This window comes from Drosophila grimshawi, unplaced genomic scaffold (genome assembly GCF_018153295.1).
Source record: "Drosophila grimshawi isolate 15287-2541.00 unplaced genomic scaffold, ASM1815329v1 contig_44, whole genome shotgun sequence".
Classification (NCBI taxonomy): Eukaryota; Metazoa; Arthropoda; class Insecta; order Diptera; family Drosophilidae; genus Drosophila; species Drosophila grimshawi.
Genome location: NW_025063240.1, coordinates 8,318,064 through 8,337,003, shown reverse-complemented (window position 1 = coordinate 8,337,003; position 18,940 = coordinate 8,318,064). Strand labels below are relative to the sequence as shown.

General features: G+C 39.4%; 3 protein-coding genes and 1 long non-coding RNA gene across 5 annotated transcripts in view; 2 read left to right on the top strand and 2 right to left on the bottom strand.

The window, feature by feature from the left end:
* The window catches only part of LOC6556980 (putative dipeptidase NECHADRAFT_87110), a 73,863-nt gene that overhangs the window by 39,516 nt on the left and 15,407 nt on the right, over nucleotides 1-18,940 (top strand). The gene's annotated exons all lie outside the window — the stretch shown is intronic.
* Nucleotides 5,553-7,708, bottom strand: LOC6556881 (myosin-9). Its single transcript, XM_001984826.1, has 6 exons — nucleotides 7,639-7,708; nucleotides 7,127-7,569; nucleotides 6,375-7,069; nucleotides 6,063-6,315; nucleotides 5,753-6,005; nucleotides 5,553-5,680 (listed from the first exon to the last, which is right to left on the bottom strand). Exons 1-6 carry the CDS (start codon nucleotides 7,706-7,708, stop codon nucleotides 5,553-5,555), a joined length of 1,842 nt encoding a protein of 613 aa, XP_001984862.1.
* On the bottom strand, nucleotides 8,125-9,127 carry LOC116805583. Its single transcript, XR_004365264.2, has 2 exons — nucleotides 8,534-9,127; nucleotides 8,125-8,478 (listed from the first exon to the last, which is right to left on the bottom strand). It is a non-coding gene; the product is annotated as an uncharacterized LOC116805583 (long non-coding RNA).
* LOC6556870 (mpv17-like protein 2) lies at nucleotides 15,893-16,750 on the top strand. The gene has a single exon (XM_001984827.3). It carries the CDS (start codon nucleotides 15,956-15,958, stop codon nucleotides 16,616-16,618), a length of 663 nt encoding a protein of 220 aa, XP_001984863.1. The 5' UTR covers nucleotides 15,893-15,955; the 3' UTR covers nucleotides 16,619-16,750.

The window sequence follows — 18,940 nt, the reverse complement described above, 5'->3', positions numbered from 1 at the left end:
TGGACATAACAGACATTACGAGACGGACAAGGACACGAAGCCTCAGGCCCAAAGTCATCCGCGCAATTTGCCATTTCCAGCAGTACGGCGAGAAGGTCTCGGATGTACCCAGTGAAAGGCAGCCAGCCACTGATTGAATCGAGAGTAAAGGGCAAGTAGCTGGCCGTAGCGATGACGGGTATGATGTGCTCCATAAATGTCGTACGGCATGCGGAAACGGATGCGAATGGCGACGCTGCTGGGACTGCTGTCGACATTGTGCATCGGAAGTGGTAAACGCAAGGGGCTCAAAGTGTCCCCATTTGCATTTGCTTATAGGCACACACATACACACAGGCCATCGACATGCTTGTCGTAACCGGTTTTCTTCAAAATACACAGACACACACACACACAATTTTATAAGACTGAAGCCAATTTGCTATGGAATTGAATGATATATTACAGTGATTTCTTTTAAAAATGTGTAGACATGTGGAATATGCCTTTTATGAGACCTCTCCGTTCGAAAGACATCCATAAAGCAGCCGAGCAGTAATGTGGTAACGCCTTCTTTGCGGTCATATCGAAAGCGCGAAAGAAGAGGATATTAAATATGTCCTTAAGCATAAAATGTCAATAAACGCAACGAGCCGAGACTAAGGAGTTTAAACTGCCTGGTTGTCGAGATGCCAGTTTCACACACACACACACACACACACAGACACTCAACCAGACCAGAAGCATGGAAAAGTTGTTTTTTCTTTTCATTTTCTTGCATGTATTTTAGGTTGTACTTTTTCTTACAGTCTTTTGTTCTTTTTTTATACACTTGAATACGTAACAGTGGCAATCGGGCAGTGTATGAAACTCAAGAGTAGTTGAGGCAAGGGTCTGCAGTTAAGAAGCAGATGTCAAGGAATTGAATTACTGATAACATGACTCCTTGAGTCTCATAAGCACTTCAAGGCAAACAAGTATGCACATATTATGGGGTAAATGGATTAAAATATTTTGAGCAGCGAGAAAAACAAACTCATCGTTTTCATTATGGAGCTTCTTTTTTTTACAGCCCAATTGTTGCTCGCATATGCTATCTATCAATTGAGAATGAACCCTATCAGCCAGCAAATGCACGTATGCGAATCAATTCAACTATGTGATAATTAACATGTATTTTGTGAATCTTATCGTAAAGCATTTTTAAGCTTACAAGTTACGAGTAATTAGTTTTTGTTACTGCTTCGCGCTGCAAACATTCACAGCTGTAGCTTAGTTGTGTTGATAGTAGTGAATGAAATAGTCACCATCACAATGAGAGGTAGAATTAACCAAATCATTTGTGAGCACGTGAAGTTGAAAATCTGTCACTTTAGTTTCCAGCCGCTGGTTGTATGCCATCGTTTTGGCCGTGCCTCTGTGGCAAACCAGCGCCCTTTCCATGGTGAAAATATGCAGTTACTGGCCAGGAACTGGCTATATAGGCGACTCCAGTGACTGTCAGGGTTGGGGACACTGTGCAAATAATAAGTTGACAGCTCGAGGACAGTGCCCTGATAGCCGCTTCTTTGATGTCTATTCAGGAACATGCCAGCAGGCGCATCTAGTGCGATGTGCACCTCAACACTGGGAACTGTGCGCCAAGCGGCAGTCAGGAGAATATGTAGCTGATCCTTTGGACTGCAGGAAATATAAAATATGTGATGACGAGTGGCATAGTGACGCAGATGATGAGCTGAACTATTGCGCTGAGGGTTATGTGTTTAGCAACAGTCTGCAAACATGTGTCTCTAATGTAGGCGGATGTCCACAGGAGACCCTCGACATATGTGCCTTTATGCCAAATGGCAACACTCTGGGTGATCCACTCAATTGTGGCCTTTACAAAGAGTGTCAGAATGGAATGGGTATTCCGCAAGCATGTACAGCTGCTCGTTACTACAATTACAAAAACGGACGTTGCCAGTTAATACGCCCGAAACATTGTCCCAGTGGAGAGGGGGATAGCTACAGGCCTGCCAGGAATCCACCTCCTCTTACTGATGTCTCTGTTTGTGCGAAATTTTATCAAGATGACACTTTGGGTGTCCAACATATTTCAGATGCCCAAACCTGCTATGGCTACTACACGTGCAACTTTCGCAATGCGGTTGCCAGGTGGCATAGTTGTCCTTGGGGCACTCACTTCCAATGGTGGAGTCAGAAATGTGTTAGTCCCGAGTCATACAGCTGCCCGTACGATCGCTGTGGTAATCTAAATGCACCATTTGTCTCTGCAATAAACTCGGGTTGCACCGAGTATATAAGCTGTAGAAATCAAATATCACACCGTTTGGCAAAGTGCCCGGAAGATTACCCTTACTTCGATGAAAAAATGGGCGAGTGCGTGGAGTACTCTTTAAACTATACAGTATGCTTCATGAATGGTTAATTAACTACCGACGGGTAATTGTCTTCCTGCTCATATTACAATCGAGAAAATATAACTTTACTTTATTTTGATATTTATTTAAGTTTCATTCATTTAACAGTTGAAGTCGATGGATACAAAATCAATGATTTATGTATCTGCTGTCTATCTGCGGACTTCCACTTCATTCGTTAGTCCCCCAAACAGCAAACAACCGAAAAAAACAACAAAGAAAGATGAGATATGCTTTACAGAAATTTATGCTTAGTCAATAATTTTAGCGATTTTTTTCACACTCTATTTTTGGCATGGAAGGTCGGCAACATCTGGTGAACAACGATTTTCCTCAGAATGTTGTCCAGTTTTATGATAAAGTTCGCGACACCATCGAAGATACCGAAGAACTACAAAAAAAAACATAAAACGATATTTGCTAGTCAGTTGGGTGCTCGTTCTCCATGTAATATTTGTGAAAAAGAAAAACAGTTTTTTTTGTACTTGTAAACAATTTAAACTAATTTTTTTTTCAGCTTAACTTGTTTCGAGAGCAGATTGGGAAAAATGTTAAGTAAAGAGATAAGTGTAGTGGGCAATGGTTTGAACAAACCATTGTGGCCTCGAAAATGGAGCGCAAAATACGATGAGTCATTGAATTATTATGATTGACTTTTATTACATGGAATCGCAATTTATTTTACTTAACAACAAGCAGCCAAACGGACCAACGACGTCCAAAGGCGCGCCAGCAACAAGCGTAGCCCAAAAAGCATTTCGAAAAATTTGAATGAAAAGTTATAAAGAAATTACGTTATTTATCATTCGCAGTGTTGTGTAGCCCGCGGCCGAAAGGCAACGATGAAGAGAGCGAGACAGAGACCCAAATGTCCCGGCAGCAACCCGAACCGTTTCCGTTTCCGCTCATTTATTTGCCTGACTGTCAAACACACACACACACACACACACAAACACACTCACACACAATAATACATGCACAAACGCACATGTTCGGCTCTTTTTGGTTGTAGTTTAAAACACAGCTAAAAAGTTTTACTTCACGGCAAGCGAAATTTAAATTTATTGTTTTGCGGTTTTATTGAACGACTCCGGCTTCACCTCTGTAGTTCACAGCCTCACTCTCGCACGGACCCCCACTAATGGTCGCTTGGATTAAAATTAGTTGCTGTTGGGCAATCGATGGGCGTTTGATTTACTGCCGTTACGAGATTGAAATCCCTAATTGCTTTCAAATTGGGCGTGGCTGCTGAGTCAGCCGCCAGGTGAATTAACGGTTGCCATGAGAATAGCTCTATCTTAGGGTATTTTGCCAGGTAAGTAACTAGATACTTGTTCTTAAAAAAGAGTAATTAAACGTTTAACAGCTTTGCTTTTCCACTTTTCTTTCCCACTCTTTCGTTTATTATAGCGTCAATGCTGTGAGTGACTTAAACTAGAACCGATAAATTAAGTTTTTATCCTTCGTTTTATTTTCTATGCCATTTAGTTTAAGACGCTTTCATTAAGTTCTTAGACGTGTTCAGGCGACTTACTTCATTAAGTTAGATTTTCCTATTTTTAAATATACATAAACGAAAGCTGAATTTAATTCCAAGAAAATCTGCTGGAACGTTATTAACCAGCCTCTTTAATAAGGCATCTAAATCTAAATCATTATTCATGCCATGGCAAAAATAATTTAAAATGCATTGAAATTGTGATTGCGCATTATCCAGTGTTTTGTACCTGCCTTTGAAGCGACAGTTAGTGGTTTCCTTCTGCTTCCGCCTGTCCTATGCTGGGCACTCGTTTAGTATCCTTGAATTTCTCTGGCGCAGATTGCAACCTTTTGAGCTGTCAGGGCCAATGCCAGCAGCCAACGGCACAATGAGACTAATATTCTAAAGCTTTGGCTTCCGTCTTTTGTTTTTCTGTCTGTCGAATGGATTACCCGACTTCCCCTACCAGGCCCAAGAGAATGAGTTGCTGACTTTGGCAGGAGACCAGTGCGAAGTTTCGCTTTTTTTCCCTTGCCGTTATTATATAGTATACGTATCTGGCTCAGCTGCCAATATATGGCTGTGTTGACATCGAGCCGTTTTTGTTGTTCTTTATGTCGTTGTTGTTGACATCTAGATGACATACTCACCACAGATCCCTCATCCGGCCCGGCACGGCCACCATTCCATTCCTTCATCATCTATTCGCTCTGCGCATTTCCGGCAACAGAACATTAAATAGATCATCAGGCGTCTTTGTTTGCACTTCGCCACTGGTCTTAGCAGCTGCCTCATGCATAGTCCACCATCCCCGTGTGTCGTCAGTCTGGCGTTGATTGCTCATCGTCAGCTGCTGCGCTGCGCTTTATTAGTGTTGCAAGTTGGAAAGACAGCCGAACTCATACTCCAGCTCGTCTGCTTTCACTGGTGTAAACAATTTTTTAAAGTTTGCTTCCCTTGCAACAGTAGCGGTTCGTAGTCTGTAATGCTTTGCACTTCATTTGCCGTCAGCTTGGTCGTCCTCCGCGCTGCAATAAATATTGTTTACTCTTGTCGTCCCGACTAACAGCATCCTTCGGGTAGCTATTTGTTATGTCATTTGACTGAAGCCGCCGACATTCATCCAGTCGGAGCGACAGCATCCAAATATGTAGTAGACGCAATCTTCGATAAGTTTTAAATCGCACAAGTGGGATTTAAAGTCGCTGCACACTTTTATTACAATTTTCACCTCTTAGTTTATTGTTCCAATAAATACTGGCCAACAATAAATGAGATTTACTTAAATTATGGTTTTTACGTCTCAGAGGGGAATCGAAATAAATATACGAATAAATTTTAATTATAGAGAAAGAGAACACAAATAAGTAAGTATGATCCAGTCTGCCGTGTATTTTGGACTTCAACATATCTTAAAGCTGCATTAAAATAGATTTATATCAATTTAAGAGAGGAGAATATTCAATGAAGTGAAAACTATTAGATTTTTACGGTTAAAACAAAAATTTATAATATCGCAGCTGGCTTTTTGTTATGCTAGATAAATTCAGCATTCAGACTTTCTTACCTTGCTTAATTAAAAGAACAATAAAACATTTAACTATGTTTATTACACGCAAAGGCAATTAAATACAATTATTACATTTATAATCATAGCACCAACTAGCAAACTACTTGCGTCTGGCACCGGGTGGTGGTCGGAATGGCTTCCGTCTCGACTTCGAGTCCACAATAAGCACAGATTGGCGTTTGAGATAGTTGCGTGAGGGCACCTCATTATCATCGTCGGCAGTGGCCACTGTGAGTTAGAGTAAGGGAAACTCATTAACATTGACTGCCTACCATTGAACTGATTCACATATTCACTCACCCACAGCCGGTGCCTGCTCTGGCGAGGATGAGGAAGTGCCGGCCGCCCGTTGTGCGCGACCAGCGAACAAATTATAGTAGCACATTGGCATCGGTTGTGGCTTCTCGCCCTCGGGCACCGATGGGGATTTGGGTGGCTCTAACTGATCAAAGGACTCCTCGTCGTCCTCTAGATCAAGCTTGGGAATTTCAAGTGGAGGCACATCCTCTGGCCTGCTGAGCTCCTGGCAGCGTTTAATTTTCAACTTAAGTATCTGGCAATGGAGAATTTATGTTGGATTGAACGTGTCCCGACTTCAAAGAGCTGTTACCTCAATCAAGTCCTCATCCTGGGCGGTGTGTGTGAGAAAGTTGGGCAACTCTGCGACGCTGATGTGAAGATTACGCTCTCGCATATCGATGTTGCTCTCGTCCACCTCCTGCACCTTGAATATCATCTCGCAAATGCGCTCCTTGAGATATTTAAGTACACCCATAGACTTGTCAGCGGCTTCGGTGTCCTTATTGCGATCTTGCTCCTTGCCAGCAATATTATTTTTGATCTGTTCGATGACCTCCTGATTACTTTGAGAAACAGTGGTATTAGTAACTTTCTTGTGGTAGCGCATAGCTTTTGCACTTACACTTCACTCTCTTTAACATCGGAAAACTTGGAGGCCTCCAGCTCGCTTGAGAGTGCTTCGCGCTCTGCCTCCAGGTTGGCCTTCTCGGCTTCGGCCGCCTTTCGCAAGTAGGTCAGACGAGCGGCCGACTCTTTTTGGGCGCTAAAGCGCTCGAAGACTTCGAAGGGTGAGGTAGCGCCGGATGCCTCCATCAGTTGCTTGAACAGGGATTCCATGTCGCTAGTAACGCTCTCCAGCTGTGATGCCGGCTCCTCCTCCCCGTTCTCCGTCTTAGCCGTGTGCTGATCACCGGAACTGGAGCCAACGCTGTCCTGATGCACCAGCGTCTTGGTCTCAGCAAACAGTTTTCGTCCAATGCGCTCCAGTTCCAGCTTACGCGCCTCCACCTGCTTGCGAAAGTCCAAAGCCTGACGCTCGCGTGTCTTCTGCGAAAGATTGGCCTGTTGCTCTTGGCGCTGCAGAATTACTTTTGCCCCATCACGCATTTCAATGGCTTCGTTGTGCACCTGCTGCAGTCGTTCAATCTCCGCCTTCTGTTCGCTGAGTGAATGCTCCAGTTCGCGCAGACTGCGCTCAAAACGCTCTGCATCGGTCATGAGAGAGGCTTCAATGGATCGGTATTTCTTGCGTATATGCTCCGCCTCCATCCACTGCACATTGGTGCGATGGATCTCATTTTCCAGCTGACAGACAAGCTATGGAAATGCGTTCAAATATCATGTTCATTTATAGAAAACGCAGAAATCGCTCACCTTTCGATTGGAATCCTCCTCGAGTGTTTCCGGTGGCTTCTCGCCCAAATTTTGATTCTGTGCCTCCTTGTTGGCCAACAGCTCTCGGTATTTCTCCACCAGTCGGCTAAAGTGCTGCTGTCGTGTCTTGAATCGATGACGCAGCAGGTCCATCTGCTTGCGACCCTCTGTGATTTTCAGATCGGTCAAAAAAATAGCATCTTCGGCATTTTTGGCTCCGATGGGATATGTAGCCTTACCCACAATTATAGTGGGCGTGGCACTCTGTTTTTTGCGCGGCTCCGCGCTGGGTTCCTTAATGACCACCGGACGCTGTAGCGGATGCCGCAGTCGACTTACCTTAACTGTCAGTTCCTTGATGTCCTTTTTCAGTGATCCAATTGTGTCACAGTTGATGCGATTTTGCTTTTGCCACTCCGCGGCGTTGGCCGTCTTTTGACCTTCTGCAAAAACGCATAGCGCATTCAGAACCGTTTTACACAAATGTATCTCATATTTCAAATTAAACTCACCAGCCAATAAAATGCGCTTCTTAATCTCATTGATTTGCCTATTTAATTCATTCAATTTCTCCGATTCCATTACTTTTACTGTATTCGTTTTCTTTACCAGTCTTGCATTTGAGTTAATCCGGCGGGTTTGTTTGATCAATGCACTTAACAATTTGTTATGGCAACGAATTCGAATGCCGGTTTTATTATGACAACCCATGGAGACTCGGTAGGCAACGGATTTATTTTGTTCATAGCAACGAATGAATCAGCTGACCTTTTATACGATAGTTAGCCATGTTATAAACCACTCAGCCATAAACTGACAATCATAATAAAATAAAATAATACTAATTATAATAATAGATAATAGACTTGAAAATAAAAATAAAGGAAAAGCTCTATCGGTGTGAATAAAGTAAATTAAGCAGGCGTGTTTGAGAAAGAGATATGATTTAGTTTTGACTGCTGCATTACATTACATTATATTTATTTATAAAAAACAAATTTTCAGTAAATCTTTTTATTTTGCGAATCAATACACAGATAAAATTCAGCGAACACAATTATGTCACTATATATACTATAATACAATTCTAACGCGATTTGGCCAAAAAAAACTAGTCTAACAAAAGTTGAAGAATTCCCTTCGGACAGCCCTCCCAAAGTTGTGCAATATTTACACTCAGTTGTTCTGAATTGGACCAGTTTTTATTGTGTCTTCTTTCGTTACTAGCTCTTTAGTCCATTCCCTTCATACTTCATCAGATTCTCCATTTTTGATTGCTACGTTAACAAGCTCAATTTATTTATTACGTTTTTGAAAATGTAAGGAAATGACCATGTCTTGGCTGGAAATAGCTATTAAAAAGATACTTTAGTATTGAAGGAAAATGTACTGTAGATCGGAACCAACCTGATAAATCAGTTGACTTATCTGGCTGCATTAACTTTTTTTTTGTACTCTTGATTTGATCCTGATTAATGAGATTGATTTTCAATTGTTTTGCTTCTACAAAGGAATTCCTTACACTCTGTGGCCCAAGAAATCTGTTCGAAAGAAGCCCACGGAGTATCCTTGAGGATGGATGTACCGCGGACGGTGGTGCAATATTCTCAGAGGCAGAAGCTTTCTCTAACTTATCCAGATCTGCTACAAAGTAAAATCCACTGTCATTTTGCTCATCACTTGCTGTCTTCTGTGATTCTAAAGATAGTTGTTCTTTTGTATTCGCAATTGACATGACATATTTTTCTGGCATAATTTTAAGCTTGTGGATAGCTGTCCCAGAGGTGTTCAGATTATTGACGAGCATTGAAAAATCCGCATTGAATTCGTCTACAGTTGTAGCAAAGTTCGCATCTAAACATTTTTCCAATTCGCTTGACAAAACAAACGGTGAAATATAGGACACAGGTCGAATTATTGTGTTTTTCATTTGGATATCAAACAGTGGATGATTTTGATCATCCGAATAGGTATTATTGCTATCTTCAATCATTGTGTAAAATAAATATAGTCACTAAAATTTTAGAAGTATATATAAATGTTACTTTATAAATGATAGATTACTAGATTTGAACTTTTTTTAAAACAAATGTAATCTGATTGCTTAGAATCTTAGGGCTTTTAATATCATATAAACAAAATTTGTTTTGTTATTTTCAAAAGCTGGTATAATCGTTCGACAATTACCTTGAGGCAGTTTCGACATTGTTTTCTACCGTTTGTCTTACATTTCAAATTTCTTCCGATTGGCATCGCACGCCCTAAAAAAAACTGTACTTTCTGTGTTCAGCGTCGGCAGAAAGTATTCCAACGACAATACGGCCACTGAGTCTAATTACAATAGCATTGTGCAGCGGAGCGTATGCGTAATCATAGGTAGCAAAGCAGAGATGAAAAACGTGGCCTGAGACTCAAATTACATTGACAACAAGTCGTCCTTTGGCTTTTCAGCGGATCCAAAATATAATAACAAAGGTGGCCCGAGGCTAGAACAAAGCGAAAGCAAAAAATAAAAAAATAATAACAAATTTTTGTTTCTACCACCCACTGACCAGAATATATATATATACATAAATATAGAGATGAGCGTTCGCAGCTAAATAAATACCAGTGGTCGAGAAAAGCAAATAGCGAAACCTAAATCAAAAGTATGCATACAATGTGAAGAAAGCGAATACAAAAGCTCGAGCATGTAAATAGAACACGGATACAAGCAAAACGAAACGAACTTGAGATTTGAAGTAAAAACAATAAAAATTTGCGCTCCATTAAATTTGTACTGTGCCAGTGCGCCGCAAAAATTGGGTTTCCGTTTCCGTCTTACTGTGCCAATTCAATTCAAGTGTGTGTGTCGTATCCACTGACTGTCTGACTTCAATGTGTACCATTCGGTTCGCTTTATTCGATTACCCATCTTCCACACCCACTTTCAGCCACAAGTTGGTCCTTATACTTTTTCAACTGCCAAGCACTTCTGAGTTTAGTTATTGTCTCTGATTTTTGCGCTTGCTAAAATTTTGTTGACACTTTGCTTTTTTGTCGATTCAATCGCAAAGCCAAAACATGTCAAAGTATGATTTGAAAAAATCCAAATTGATTTATGTATTTGTTTGGGAAAACACAAAGATATTAGCAAATTCGCTCACAACGAATGTATTTGCGATTCAGCTCAACAATTTAACAATAATTGGAACAAGGGCGATAAACATATCCCCTTTTTTTCCAACACCACTTAACAGTGGCTTAACACAATGTATATGATTAAATATAACGAACAGACAGAACGAGATATCCCCACAAAGTTGCTGCATATGCAGATAAAGTCATAAATGAAAGCAAAAACAAATTTCTGCTGAATTTTTCAACATATTAAATTTATTAACATTTGGCATATTTTTGCATACGATTGAGCAAAAAATAATATCGAACTTTTATTGAAATAACATTTAATTGGAAGAATATCACATCATTTTTATAAATATTAAGGAACTAAATGAAATAATATGTCTGCACTGCTTTAACATTTTCAGTATCTTTAATATTATTTATTTTACTTATTAATCTATGAGTACAGCACAGCAGCAATATAATCCTTTTGCGCCACACAGCAACTCAAACAGGCACTCATTGAAATTAATTAAAATTAAGCCGCATGAAACGGAACATGTGAAAACTTTTGGCGGCTGCTGCCAATAACGACGACCCCGCCACAGGAAATTAATAACGCGATAAACCAAAGAAGCACCACACCGAAATTTCAAAGTCAAACGGTAACAAATGAAAACTCTTCCGCAAATTAATTACATTTTAAAAATTAAAGATGAGCACCCAAAGATTTGCCACATATGATGAGTATTAGTGTCATCATTGTGATGCTCTGTATGTGTTCTGTGCGCGACCTGTGTGTATGTGTGTGTGTTTGTTTTATTTTGTGCTATGTCGCTCCGGGGCCCTTGTTCATTATGCTGGGGCTGTGTCACTTTGTCCCCGTCGACAGAATCAGGTTCACTGACCTTTTGCTCTGACATTTGCTCGTCATGCTCAGCAGAGCCAACCACTTCTCATATGATACACAAACACAAACACAAACACACACACTAAAGGTTGTTTGTCCTGCAGGCAGCACCTGGGGCCATCTCTGACATCTACCCGACAGATGGTATAACATACATCAGATGGTATAAACTTTTTAACGGCGGCAAACGCAGTGCAGCGCGAAATTATTCTAATTAGAACGACCGCTCCTTCCTCTCATTTTATGCTTGAGCAGCGCTTTCAAAGTATTTCTCACTTGCCCATCCTTTCATATAATGAATATATTACAGTTTTCACTCATGTAGGCTTTCCTTTCAATGCGATACTGTGAATCAAAAGCAAGATGAATGGAGCCAATCGCGTAATCACCCGCATACAGAGGTAATTTCGCATTCCTTAAATGTATATCATTATTAAGTGGGTTGGAATTTGAATTGCCTATTTTTTCTTTTAATAAATACCTTGAATAAATTGATTAAACTTGTAACCTTAGGTAATTTCACTCGGCCTGTAATTATTTTATTTTCTTAGCTACTACAAATTAATATAGTCATATTAAAATAAATTATAAGGTTTTAGGTCCCTTATATTAAATTTAAACCAAATGGCAGAGTAATGTGGAGCAGAGTTCATAACATTGGTCAATCAAAAGAAAGGAAATTTTAATAACACATATATATATATATATATATATATATATATACTGTGCTGCTTGAAAATTTCACATTTTCCCCCAAACAACTTATGCTGCATGCGCCAGCAATCAAGTCACTTTGCGCTGTTCCTTTAGGGATCGCGGCTGGAGCCAAAATATACTTAATAGTTTAACGCTTCATGTGCCACTTGTGCTGACACACTTACTCGTGCCAAAATAAAAAACATATTTATAGTGCATAAGTATATTATATACATAAGAATCTTTAGCATATCATTGCCAGCGCACCTGCTTTGGGTTTTGCTTAATTCACTTTGTGCCAGCACGCTTCGAGAACAGGATATACTTACACAAGCACACACACACACACAATTTGCTCCTGCTGTTGATGAAGATGATGATGATAATGTCGAGTTGGCGCCAAGGATGATGGTACTAGTAGCTATCTGGCTTCCGTAAGGAGAGGTAGATATCAAGCCAATGCCCGACGCTCGTATATTTTTCGTCAGCTCCCAGTTTTGCTCTCTAAATGTGAAACGATCCGTTTGGATACAGTTGCCTGGTTGTCGTCATGCATGAGCCCATCAAGAGGCAGTGCTCTGCTTCTAACATCATCTGCGGCTCTCCCTTCCCGCTCCATGGACGAGTCGCATGATGTATGACATTTTTGCGCCTCATAAACAGGCACGCTCACCTGCTGGTGGTAATCACGTATCCTATCCAAAATCAAGCGCACTCCACATGTCGCTAGTCACTTTGTTGCTGCTTTGTTTTTCAGTGCACCCGGCAGAGCATTCAACATAACCACCTCATAGTGCCCTGCCACTTTCAGAGCACGGGCCTACGCGGAGAATTTGGTGCTCATGGTTTGTTTGGTGAGTCAGCTAGTTGGTGTTGAAGTGGGTATGGGTGGGTGGTACTTTTCGTTTATTTGCTTTAACGGAATTGGCATGACTGGCATGGCATTGCCGTCATGTTGACAATTTGTTCGTTTGCGTTTACAGTGAACTGACTTATTTGGCTCAATGGTGCAGTTTAAATGTGGATAAAGTTGCTTGACCCCTCAGTTTGACTGCACTTTAATCCGGAAAACATTAAACAGTCAATTTTGTTGGCCTTTGACTTTAAGCTGCGAAATGGAAATCATAATTACTAAAGTTTCTTCAAATTGAGTTCAAATTTATATTTACGACGTAATTAAATTTTGCATTCTTCACATAATTTAATATCAAAATTATTGCTGAATTTTATGTAAATCAAAGAAAATTATGTTCATTTCCGTTACATTACGGGGGCGATAAACAAAAACTTCAAATAACTTTTGTTAATATTAAATACGTCTCCTTTGAATGCACATTAATGAAAGGATATGGAAACTGTATTCAAAAGCAATACACAACTGCGACATCTGAATGAAAGTTTACTTTAGAAACTTGTTAAATCAATGGCTTTTCAAAGCGGTCTGCCTACCATCGGACAAACTACTCTTGTTTTGATTTCTATACATTGAATCATCGTTAGGCTTTGTGAGTGTCAAATTCTCATTAAAAACACATCTCAATTTTATTTCCATAAATCGAAGTCGATACAAATCCTGGGGTACAAAAACAGAGGGCTGATGGCAGAGTCTTATCATTAGATATCATTCAAAATCGATTGCAATCCAATTTGGCATTGATTTTCCAAATACATCTAACGCGCCATTTTGATTTGTATGTCGTCAGATTACGTCGCAAATGATTACAATGATAAACTCTTGCCAAGAAGCGAATTTCTTTCGATTAGTTTGCGTTGTTCACTTGCGTAAGGGGATTTTCCGGGGGAGAATGAATGTGGAGTTGATGTGGAGGAAAATGGGATTATGACACTTTTCATTTTTGCTTTCATTGTACAAAATAAAAAAATTCAATTAAAATGCGCACATGAACGACATTCAAAACCCGATGCCAAAAAATATTGAGAGCGGAACGAACAATAACAAAAGCATCAAGGAATAACAGTTATCTTTGGAGTGTTGCACATTTAATACTCTTATTGACAAAGTTCATGACTCAAATATCCAATTTTGTTCAAATCCAGTTGGCATCAAGCTGGATTTACTTAACTTTAAGGATAGTAGAACATATATACAGAAAAATATACGCCATGGTTCAGCTTGTATTTGATAACAATTACATATTCTACAAACTCATAGAACTACACATCAATGTGGATAAAATTCGAGACACGAAATGCATATTTCTCAATCTGCTACACATTCCATGAAAAAATATAAAAAACGCCCTGAAGGGTATGAAAGCTATGCAAAAAATGTAAATTCAGCATAGCAAAGTGCAGAAACTATGGAAATTCATTTGTTGCTTTTTGTTTTGCTGTTTTTTAACCAAATGGGGATAATAAATTTATAGACAAAAGCTTAAGTTTATTGTTTAATATTAAATTTCATGGTAGGATGTAATATATTGCGCATTTGAATGGACGAAATGATTTATAGAATTTTCGTACAACTTGCCACAAATTTTTCCGATATTTAAATACATTAACCTGATATCACCACAAACCATTTATATAGATATATATACATACATATATATTTATCTGTATTTATCTATGTGTACATATACAAGTATAATAGGCTTTCATGGGTGTTGAGCAGGGTATTTTTCATTCCTGCGCCGGTTTTGTTAAGCTTTATGAAAACTGGCGAGAACCAAGATTGATGTACTTGTTTAGGTCCCGCGGCAGGCAAGGCACAGAACAAAAGAACAATGATTTCGAATGAGGAAAAACACGGATTGCAATGTAACAACACTCAACATTTTTTAACATAGAATTTAACCTTGCAATAGATTTTTAGTCATCAAATAAATGTTGGATTTGAACAACCTTTTTGAAAAAAGCTTCTTTAATTAATAGCTGAGTTTATTCTCGATTGTTATCATTTACTTTTCTAGTACTCATTTAGTTTTTAATCACCATCGTCAACCACCAATTAATTTATGCACTTTTCTATGAATTATATAAAAACCAGTCACTCGTGTGCTTACATTTGGCCACCTCGCAATTAGCAAATATTTAACACGCGCAAATAGCGTTAACAACAAGAACGAGACGAAATAAATTTATTTGCCAGGATTGAAATAGAAGGTTTCTCCACCCCTGCTGGGAGAACTTGGGAAAACAGAAGCTCATCTGTGGCACCAAATGCAAATAAAATGTAAAGCTGAATTTATGGAGCCTGTTTTTCAATTGGTGCGTACTGGAAAATGGCCTGGGAACAGAACTCTCAGTTTCGGCGCCAACCGTCCCGCAAACGGATCGGAGGCTCCATTCTGTGTGTGCGTGTGTGGGTGAGTGGGTTTTATTGCGGATTTTCGACGAAATATAAAAATAAAATTGGATTTTAGCGTAAAATGTAGAATGCCGTAAATATTTTTCAATTCAATAGCTCGACTCGTCGCTCGTACGGTCGAGCGGAGCATATTTATGAGAGATGATTTCCCCAGGGCGAAGGGCTGCGGTCGCTGGGACATTCTAAAAAGTATTGGGAATCGCGTGCAACTGATTTGTCAGAATCAACTCACTGACACGCAAAAAAAAAAAACAAAGTGGATCTGACGCAACATGTGCCAAAAAAATGTGGAGTTATTCAAATTCCCAACGTTGATGTTTTCAAAGGCAATTCTTACTTTTTGGGGGTACCGCAGACGAGCTTAACCCTTTAATATGCATACAAATACGAGTTTTTCCAATTTTCATGCCATTTCTGTCGCTCGACCGAACTTTGCTAAATCTTGGCAAAAAAAAAAACTAATTTGCTTTTATGGCGGCAAATTGATTTGTTTCCTTATTCGATTCTTAGCATTTAAATGTCCTTAAAGTGGCTTTGTATTTGCCATTTTATTACCCTTGCAGAGGGTGCTTTAATTTTGTCACGGATTGTGTAACGCACAAGTTTCGGTTGACTAATGCACTTCATTAAAAATCAAAAAAGTAAATTTACGAAATTCATCGATTATTTAATCATATGTCAATTTTCAAAATACAAAATGTTAATACTGTTAAGTCTAGTTTTAAATTTAAATTTGTTCATGTTTTAAAGGGGGCATCTGCCCTGCTCGACAACCAACAATAGTTTAATGCCATATCGTGATCGGTGGAAGATTGTAAAATGCACATTTAGCCGCTGGCACAATGTGGCTTTTAGCAAGAGATTCCTGCTTTATACGAATGTGGGCATCTCAATTGGCCTGAGCATGATGGGTGACACATTAGAGCAGTCATTCGAGCGATACAAGGACCAGATAGATGGCTGGAATCGCACGCGTACAGTTCGAATGGGTATCTCGGGATTGACAGTGGGCTTTGTTTGTCACTACTGGTACCAGTATCTGGACTACTATTATCCCAAGCGGACGCTGAAAACGGTGGTGTACAAAATATTGCTGGATCAATTCATTTGCTCACCGTTTTATATCGGTGTTTTTTTCCTCACGATGGGCTTATTGGAGCAGAACAATTGGGATGAAGTTAAGGACGAGATCAGAAGCAAAGCCTTGACGCTGTACTTTGCTGAGTGGACAGTGGGGCCAGCTGCACAATTGATCAACTTTTTCTTTGTTGCCCCACAATACCGAGTGTTATACGATAATTTCGTAAGTTTGGGCTTCGACATTTATACCTCCAGAGTCAAGTACAGTAAGAAACCGGATGGGCAAACGAAGATTTCGTTTAACAAAGCATTGAGTCTTTATAACCTGTATATGAACACAAAAAAGTCCAAGGCAGTATTTAAAGAATAAAAAAGAGTTTTTTATTAATATATAAATTACGTATTGAATGCTGTACTTCATTTATGATTACCATATCATAAAGTTGTAATGTAAGTGTTCTTTGAAGCAAAGGAGAATAATAAAAATTAATTTATATTGTAATTTATAATATGCTATCAATACAATAAAGAAATCAAAATGCTATACAGCGATTGAAGTCAGCAACACGAACTAAATTCAGTTCAAATCTATACAACAAAAGTTTTTTTTATAAAATTTATCTAGCCCAAAGGAGAAGCCTAAAGGAAAATTGTCTGCTTGACGGCTTGACAAATCATCAAATATTGAAAATATAATGTGTGTGAGGTAGCAACTGAGAGTTGATGGCAAATCCTTTGCCGGTTCATCAAAGATTAACGTATTGACAGTAAATTAAATATGAGCTGTAGTTTCGCATTACTAGTCTAAAATATTAATGAATTCGACTTAAAACGAGGTTGTTACTAGGCTTGGCAGCTCAAATATCAAACAATAAGAAAATTGTTCTTCAAGATGCTTCCACTTGATAGCGTATTTACATTGCCGGTGGAACCTTAAACTTGCAACACTACTCAAAACTTTTTCAGCTCAATCCATATACACGACGGCTGTTAAAGAGCAGATGAATGGGATGAATGCCATTGAACACTTGAGAGACACTCGTGTTCTCGGCACTTGACATCGAATTGTGTCAAGCGTACAAATACAAAACAAAGCGAAATAAAACAACACAGCACAAATAACAACAAAACAAAAAAAAAAAATAAAACAGCAGCAGAAAAAAAATGTGCAAGAATTCAGTGACAAAATTGATGTCAAGACGACTGAGAGTGCTCGTCCAGATCCAGTGCAGTGTGGTAGTGGCATCACGGCCGACGCGAGTTCGCACCCAGGCCACGGCTCAACCACACACGTCACCTAATCCAATTTAAATCTCTTAACATGATTTGCCGCTTTCTTTTCATTTTGCTGGATTTTATGCCATTATCCTTTTTTTTTGGCAACCGAATTGCCAAGCAAAACACGAGGCGTCGCCGTCGGCGTCATCGCCATCGACATCGTCCGGCATTCAAGTTGACTTCCTGTTCTGCCTGCCTTTTATCTGGCTGAAGTCAGAAGGACGCGCGCAAGGACACCAAGGAGTTTACCCAAAAGGGTTCATTTATTTGGTTTAGTTGTCGCTCCGGTTACCATACCGACTCAATCTCTATTTTGTGATTTAATTTAAGAGCTCACCGGCTAGGCGGGCGAATAAAGTTTTTAGGCATGCTGAGTTCTTGTCGAGCTCAGAGCTGTTTTGGGTTGGGTCCCTAATGGGTGTGTGTTTTTGTAAGTTTATGTAAGTGTGTGTGTGTGTGTTTGAGTGTGGTTAATGTGTCTTAAATGAGAAAACGTGTCAGCAGTGGTTGTGTTTACGCATTTATGCATTAGAATCAGTGAAAGCCAAAGTCATTAGGTTCAGCTGATGTTAAGGTTCAACATCTCTTGCAAGTAATTTAAAGCCAATGAGAATAAAATTACTTAATCAGAATGCCTAATTGGCCTTAATGGCCATTCCAAATATCGCAAAGCAGAAAATCTAGTAATCAGAAGTGGTTATATCTTTATCATGTCAATATAATATATTATTATTATTTATTTATACTACTAGTGACGTAGTACTAAGACTGTGACATAACATCTGTTAAATAACATACAACTTTATATGTAACATGCGTTATCGATATCGATCGATCATATGTTACATAACATGCAACTATGTACTTAACATGCGTTATCGATATCGATCCATATTAATGGTGTGATCACGAGCTTGAAGAGGAAGAGCTCAATCGCTGCGTAAAATAGGCAGACATGTCTCGTACTATTCTGTACGCAATTCTCACCCATCTCGTTTACAATTACATGGTTTATACTGACATTCAATGCACATGTGCCCAGCACAACCAATTGCCATTTGGCATTTAAATTCGCGCACGCAGTTACGAACAAAGCTTCAGAACGCAAGAATTGAAATTGTCATTCAACAAATACTGTTTGATTATGCAAAGGCAAAGCCAGACAGCTGCAACAACTGAATCTGGCTACATGCCACTGTGTGTCTACACACTGCAGGTGTATCTGTTGTGACAAGCCCGCAGGTATATTTCCATTTGCGGCAATCAAAATGTATTATGCTGTTAAGCCCCTCATAACAGGTGACTTAATTAGTGTATTATTCATGAGCAAAGTGAATTGTCTCTCTCTATCGTGCATTGTTTCTTTCTTCATGGCACCGAATAGGAGACAATGAAGCAAAATGACAAACTTTTG

Bases quoted from the DNA above. Each gene is read 5' to 3' on its own strand.
- LOC6556881 (XM_001984826.1), bottom strand. From the start codon at position 7,708: ATGGAATCGGAGAAATTGAATGAATTAAATAGGCAAATCAATGAGATT. The intron at 6,006-6,062 runs GTAACAGCTCTT...CTCCATTGCCAG, and splicing joins AGGATGAGGACTTGATTGAG to ATACTTAAGTTGAAAATTAA. The intron at 5,681-5,752 runs GTGAGTGAATAT...TCTAACTCACAG, and splicing joins AGAGCAGGCACCGGCTGTGG to TGGCCACTGCCGACGATGAT.
- LOC6556870 (XM_001984827.3), top strand. From the start codon at position 15,956: ATGCCATATCGTGATCGGTGGAAGATTGTAAAATGCACATTTAGCCGC.